Raw genomic sequence first — 7500 nt, forward strand, 5'->3', positions numbered from 1 at the left:
CATCTTGGACGCTGTTGGCGGGGGAGACATGAACCTGGGCGAGCTGGCTGACCTCACCGTTGCCAACGACAATGACCTCACCATCGACGTAGGTTGCACACCCCACCCCACCCCACCATTCCAAAAAGCACTTCTGTTCAGAGCAAATAATAACAATGATAATGGACATCGTCAGACAACTTTGTAATATATTTTCTAACATTAGTGTTCAAAGCTCGACAAACACAACACTTGTGTTCAAACTAACATATTCCAACATATTTCCAAATTTGAACATGCTTTTTTGCATGATTATTTGCGGAGTTGTTCCTCTCCAGTGATGTCGGCCATATTGGTGATTTCATCTTCCACTTTGTTTTAAGTCCGCATCGGATCTCACGATATTGAGGGTTGATTGATATTGAGGGCACTCCCCCTTGCTCCCTAAAGTAAGGGCACACCTTACCCCTACACGAGAACACGCAAAAACTAGGGGAAGGGAGGTATTGGGACAGGCCCGTAATGTCTGTTTGTTCAACAGACAAGTTGAAGCTCACCTAACAAGAAATGGTCCAACTTAAAGCGGAATTTGGAATACTGAAATGAAGCTTGACTTTAAAATGATATCGCAAAAATGAAATCGCAAACATATCTATCTGTAAAATCACATTTAGTTTTCTGTGTGCGACCCGTTCCTAACGTCCACAGTTCCACTGGACTCTCACCCAGAGACTCGCTGTGGTCGAGTCCAGATGTGTGTGTGTGTTATGGCCCCACAAATCATCACGCTGCTTTTGCATTACCCCCCCCCCCCCCGGGCTTTCGGTGCCATCGGTGGCATCAGTATCAGGCGCTCATAGTGCCCAGCAGCCTGGCAGGCGGGCAGGGGAACAAGGATGGATTCAGCGCGCGCCAAGCGCCAAGCGCCAAGCGCCAAGCGGCTGATTGCGTAACCCCCTCTCCTCTCCTCTCCTCCCCTCTCCTCTCCTCTGCCAGCCCAAAAGCCTTCCAGAATAGGAGCTGACCTGCTTTTTTCACTGATCTATTTCTCTTTTTTTTTTATCTCGTCGTGATGCTCTCTTTCCTGTGTGTGTGTGTGTGTGTGTGTGTGTGTGTGTGTGTGTGTGTGTGTGTGTGTGTGTGTGTGTGTGTGTGTGTGTGTGTGTGTGTGTGTGTGTGTGTGTGTGTGTGTGTGTGTGTGTGTGTGTGTGTGTGTGTGTGTGTGTGTGTGTGTGTCTCTGTTTATTTGTGTGAAGCTTGAGTTGGCAGTTTTAAGTAAACACTCTCAGTTCACGCACTCGTACACACAGGAACACACACACACACACACACACACACATACATACATGCACACACAGATGCACAGGAGCATAGTGACTCACAGAAACACATCGACACAGGCAAACTAGAACACACACACATACACACTCATTCCAACAGAGATTACGCACGCACACACACACACACACACACACACAGACAGACATACACTACTAGTGGAGAACTCTTGCGTGAAATACCCAGCTGTATTTGTGCTCATGGCCATTTTGTGTGTGTGTGTTTGTGTGTGTGTGTGTGTGAGTGTGAATGTCTATTTGTCCCAGAAGGCTAAGATGCCTTGTTTTGATCTGTGTGTGTGACCTCTCCTTGCCCCTTCTGTTATCCCTTCTCCTCCTGGACTGGGGCACTCACACTACTGTGTGTGTGTGTGTGTGTGTGTGCATGTGTGTGCGTGTGTGCATTTGAAGGGGTGGAGAACAGAGCAACACTGTCAAAACGAACTACATACACACTTAACCGCACACACACCCATGCACAAACACTCTTTAGCCCAAAATATATATACTGTGCTCCATTCATTACACGCACCTCAGGGCTTTCTCTAAACAACTGATGCAGCATGATGACCTGTTAACACTTTGACCCCTGTGTGTGTGTGTGTGTGTGTGTGTGTGTGTGTGTGTGTGTGAGTAGCTGCAGGACAGCCGTGAGGAGTTCAAGAAGACGTGGAACCCTCGCTTCACGCTGCGGAGCCACTTCGACGCCATCCGCGCGCTGGACTTCCACCCCAGCGAGGCCGTCATGCTCACCGCCTCAGAGGACGGAACCCTCAAGCTCTGGAACCTCAACAAGGCCATGCACTCCAAGAAGTACGGACACACACACACACACACGCACACACACACACACACAGATTCTATGTGTCTGTTGTGGAAGGACGATGTTTTGATGTCACGCCTTTTTTCTGTTGTGCCCACATTAGAAACGCAGCCTTGGACGTGGAACCCATCTATACCTTCAGAGCTCACAGGTAAGAACACACACTCGCGCACACACACACACACACACACCCAATCACCACAAACTTGCAGATCTGCATCTGTAGTATATTTGTATACTGTACAGTATATTGTATATTGTATTTAAGTGTGTGTGTGTGTGTGTGTGTGTGTGTGTGTGTGTGCGCTCACAGTGGAGCAGTGCTCTCCTTGGCTATGGGGGAGGATGGCGAGTCGTGCTACAGTGGAGGTCTCGACGGATCCGTTCGCTGCTGGAAGATTCCGGACCTTAACGTGGACCCCTACGACAACTACGGCAAGTCTCCATAGCAACCGCATCCCTGCCTCTCCTCATCCTGCTCTTCTCTACCTCCCTCTTTTCCTGTAGTCTTCCCTGTCTGTTTGTTTTTTCACTCGTCCTTCCCTTCTTTCTTACACACACACACACACACACACACACACACACACACACACACACACACACACATACACACATACACACACACACACACACACACACACACACACACACACACACACACACACACACAGGCGTGCATGTACATACTGTACAGACACATCCACACAGGCCCAACCAATATGTTGGTAGCAAACAAATATTGTGAAAGACTCAGATTTTATGTCTTTGAAAACACACATGGACAACAACCCAGCACACACACACACACACACACACACACACACACACACACACAGATACTCACAGAGAAGCTCACTCGGCATGCAAAGCCCACGTCTTAAGCACACCCACAATCTCATGCTAAAACCTGGGCAATACCATGCAAATCCCACACCCAGACAAGCATGCTAAATCTGGCCAATGTAATAACATGCAGTTTAGTGTACACACACACACACACACACACACACACACACACACACACACACACACACAAGCAATCTTAAGCTCTTGAACCTCAACAAAACCATCCACTCCAAGAAGGTTGAACACACACACACACACACACACACACACACACACACACACACACACACATGTGTAACCTCAACACAAGCAAAGCAAAACAAGGGAGGCATGGAGGCCATTGTATTCAATTATAAATGAGTAACATAACATTCAGAAGGTGTGTGTGTGTGTGTGTGTGTGTCAGTGTGTGTGTCAGTGTGTGTGTCAGTGTGTGTGTCAGTGTGTGTGTCAGTGTGTGTGTCAGTGTGTGTGTGTCAGTGTGTGTGTCAGTGTGTGTCAGAGATGGGCATTCAGACCAAGTTAACCTCCCGGCTCCAGTAAACCCCAAACCTTTCATATGTGTATACCTTACACGTAGCCGTGTGTGTGTATATGTGTGTGTGTTAAGGTCTGCATGTGTACCAGTCACAGCTGGCTGACCCCACGCTAAGCCTGAGAAGATTACACGTGCTGCATCCTCACTCCAACACAGACCAGCACCATCTGCCAGACAGCCAGCCTATATGCCTGTGTCTGTGTGTGTGTGTATGTCTGTGCGTGTGCGTGTGTGTGTGTGTGTGTGTGTGTGTGTGTGTGTGTGTGTGTGAGAGAGGGAGACAGAGAGAGATTAACTTTATGAATGTATGTAAATGTGTCAGGCTGCCTCCCTGCACACAGTAAGGTGAGGATGTAGTAACGAGACTATCCCCTAGAGGGCGACATCGCTCTGCTGCTGGTCAATGTTGAGCACACACGCAACAACAGGGCCTGACACAGTCCATTTGTTTCCATCAAACACAATAGCCCCGTGTGCAAGCATGCTCACACTCGCTGGGTATTGAATGTGAATGTCTGTGATGTGATACCTGACGAAGAACTGAGTGGTCAAAACGTTGTGACCTGCCATTAAACTGGGAGCATACTGGGACCTTGAATTTCCCCTTGGGGAACAATAAAGAATCTGTCTGTCTATCTGTCTGTCTGTCTGTCTGTATCTATTTGTCTGTATCTATCTATCCATCAATCTTATCTATCCATCAATCTATCTATCCATCTATCCATCAATCTATCTATCCATCTGTAAGACAGTGTGCGGATATATTTTCTTTTGTCCAATGTCTATGATGTGCTAATGTGTGTGTGTGTGTGTGTGTGTGTGTGTGTGTGTGTGTGTGTCTTCAGACCCCGGCGTGGAGAGCAGTGTGTTGGCGGGGCACGAGGACTCGGTGTGGGGTCTGGCCTACTCGTCCTCCCTGAAGCGCCTGGCCTCCTGCTCGGCCGACGGCACCGTCCGCATCTGGGACCCACACAACTCCAGCCCCTGCCTGTCCGTCTTCAACAAGGAGAAAGGTGTGTGTGTGTGTGTGTGTGTGTGTGTGTTTTCAACAAGGAGAAAAGTGTGAAAAGTGCATACTTCTGTATGTGTTTGGGGAGGGTTGATGGGATTATGTGTGTGTGTGTTTTCAACAAGGAGAAAAGTGTGTGTGTGTGTGTGTGCGCATACTTCTGTGTGTGTTTGGGGAGGGTTGATGGGAGTGTGTGTGTGTGTGTGTGTGTGTGTGTGTGTGTGTGTAAGTTTGTGTGTAAGTTTGTGTGTAAAATGTAAATGTCTCTGTTCCACCAGAGCATGGCACCCCCACGTCGGTGGCCTTCGTGAACTCTGACCCCTCTCAAGTGGTGGTGTCCTTTGGCGGCGGCAACACACTGCTGTACGACCTCAACACGGAGCAGAGCATCATAACCCTGGAGACACAGACCAAGGACGGTAAGCACAGGGCCAAGTCTTAGTGTGTGTGTGTGTGTGTGTGTCTGTGTGTGTGTGTGTCTGTGTGTGTGTGTCTGTGGGTTTGATTTAGTTTGGTCTTTTGTAGTGTGGTTAAGGTGCATTACTTGTTTTGTACTTGATTTTAACCGACACTTACAATACATAGCAGATAAGAATTTGTCTTACATGATGTGTGTGTGTGTGTGTGTGTGTGTGTGTGTGTGTGTTGCCCCCTGTAGGCAGCGAGCTGATCAACCGCGTGGTCAGCCACCCCTCTCAGCCCATCTCCATCACGGCACATGAGAATCGCACCATCCGCTTCCTGGACAACAACACCGGTACGTGTGTGTGTGTGTGTGTGTGTGGCCGTGTGTGTGTGTAGGCATGCATGCATTTCTGAGAAGAGATGTCCAAAGTGAGAGGTATAGACAGAGTGCTCATGTGTGGCTGTGTGTTTGTCTGTACAAGGAAAGGAAGATAGTTTGTGTTTCTGGAGGTCAGGCATGTGCAAAGTCCAGCCCGGGGGTCAATCACGGCCCACAGCTTCGGTGTATTTCAGAATCACCCAGCTCATTAGTGTCAATAAGTTACCTGTTCCTGAAAAATATATGCACTTGGACCAAATATATGCCACTTATTGAATTAAGCTTTTGAATGAGGTTTGCCTACAATGCCTGTGTTATTTTCCGGCAGATGTGCCACAAGATACTTCCTGAAGGATCTTATGAAAGACCAGAGCAAGAGTCATATGTTTTAAATTTAAATGTTAACAGACAATGTTTTTGCTCATAATAAGTCACGTTTGTAATAGTTATTTGTTCATGCCTGAGTGGCTTAGATTGGGTTACATTGCCATTTAAAAAAAATTATCGTTGTGACAATGAAAATAAAATGTATTAGTTATAGAACAATGCATTTGTATGTTTTTTATTGCATTTATTGTTTCAAAAAAAGAGAGATTAGACACACCTTCTGTTGTTGTTTGAACAGTTTGAGTGTGTGTGTATGGATATGTGTGCACAGTGTCTCTGTGAAATGAAATGTGTGTGTTTGAGAGAGAGAGAGAGAGAGAGAGAGAGAGAGAGAGAGAGAGAGAGAGAGAGAGAGAGAGAGAGAGAGAGAGAGAGAGACAGAGAGGCCTTGTGCGTACCACATTTTTGTCATTCTTTAGTGTCGTGGTTTTTGTCACTATCAGACTGTGCCCACGTTTATGTTCAGAAACCTCACCTCACCCAGCAGCATTCTATCTTCAGATACACACACAGTGTGTGTCTGCTGAGATAAAGTGGTCCACTCCATGGTGCGGGTGTGTTAGAGTGAGTGTGTTAAACTCAGGTTATTGGCCTTATATCAGGTCAGGTGTGTGTGTGTGTGTGTGTGTGTGTGTGTGCATGTGGTTGTTTGTGTTAACTCTCTGTCCTCTGGTCATCTCAGGTAAAGTGGTCCACTCCATGGTGTGTGTGTGGGTGTGGGTGTGTTAACTCTCTGTCCTCTGGTCATCTCAGGTAAAGTGGTCCACTCCATGGTCGCCCATCTGGACGCTGTGACCTGCCTGACCACTGACCCCAAAGGCACTTATCTGGTCTCCGGAAGTGAGTAGCCTCTCTCCTCCTCTCCTCTTCTCTCTCCTCTCCTCTCCTTTCTTCCTCTCCTCTCCTCTCTCCTCCTCTCTCCTCTCCTCTCCTCTCTTCCTCTCCTCTCTTCCTCCTCTCCTCTCCTCTTCTCTCCTCCTCTCTTCCTCTCCTCCTCTCCCCTCCTCTTCTCTCCTCCTCTCTTCCTCTCCTCCTCTCCTCTCCTCTCCTCCTCTCTTCCTCTCATCCTCTCTCCTCTCCTCTCCCCCCCCCCCCCTCGCCTCGCCAATTTAGTAAAAATGTGTCTTTCCATACTGCATATCTGCAGAAGTATTCTCCCTTAGTCCTTTGGGATTAATCCTCTTCCTGAGGCTGGAGAAGTAGTATGCCATCTCTGCTATTATTGACAGCCGCCACATATGGTGGGGACTTTTATTTACTGAGTGATATACTGGTCCATACGTTTATGCATGGATTATATTGCATCTTTAATATCTGTGTCCCTGAACTACTTTTCTCCATGTGGACATAAATTAATGTTTAAAGTGTGTGTGTGTGTGTGTGTGTGTGTCTCCCCCTGCAGGCCACGACTGCTCGGTGCGCCTGTGGATGCTGGAGAGCCGCACGTGTGTGCAGGAGATCACGGCGCACCGTAAGAAGCACGACGAGGCGATCCACGACGTGGCCTTCCACCCCTCACAGCCACTCATCGCCAGCGCAGGCGCCGACGCCCTCGCCAAGATCTTCATCTGAACACACACACACGCGCACGCGCGCCATGCAGCGCCGCACACACAGGTGAGGAGGACGTGCACACACACACACACACACACACGCACGCAAGCCATGCAGCGCCGCACACACAGGTGAGGAGGACGTGCACACACACACACACACACACACACACGCACATGTGCCATGCAGCGCCGGACACACAGGTGAGGAGGACGTGCACACACACACACACACACACACACG

The 7500-nt window shown here is 48.4% G+C and overlaps 1 protein-coding gene across 1 annotated transcript in view; it reads left to right on the plus strand.

The window, feature by feature from the left end:
- The window catches only part of LOC134099222 (striatin-4-like), a 27427-nt gene that overhangs the window by 16496 nt on the left and 3431 nt on the right, over window positions 1-7500 (plus strand). The window contains exons 10-18 of the mRNA XM_062552013.1: window positions 1-88; window positions 1954-2129; window positions 2243-2290; window positions 2453-2574; window positions 4369-4536; window positions 4811-4951; window positions 5191-5289; window positions 6457-6543; window positions 7106-7320. The exon at window positions 1-88 is cut by the window's left edge and continues 31 nt beyond it. Of these exons, the coding sequence (XP_062407997.1) occupies window positions 1-88; window positions 1954-2129; window positions 2243-2290; window positions 2453-2574; window positions 4369-4536; window positions 4811-4951; window positions 5191-5289; window positions 6457-6543; window positions 7106-7275 (1099 nt within the window). The 3' untranslated portion in view covers window positions 7276-7320. The remainder of the gene's footprint in view (window positions 89-1953; window positions 2130-2242; window positions 2291-2452; window positions 2575-4368; window positions 4537-4810; window positions 4952-5190; window positions 5290-6456; window positions 6544-7105; window positions 7321-7500) is intronic.

Source organism: Sardina pilchardus, chromosome 13 (assembly GCF_963854185.1).
Source record: "Sardina pilchardus chromosome 13, fSarPil1.1, whole genome shotgun sequence".
Classification (NCBI taxonomy): domain Eukaryota; kingdom Metazoa; phylum Chordata; class Actinopteri; order Clupeiformes; family Clupeidae; genus Sardina; species Sardina pilchardus.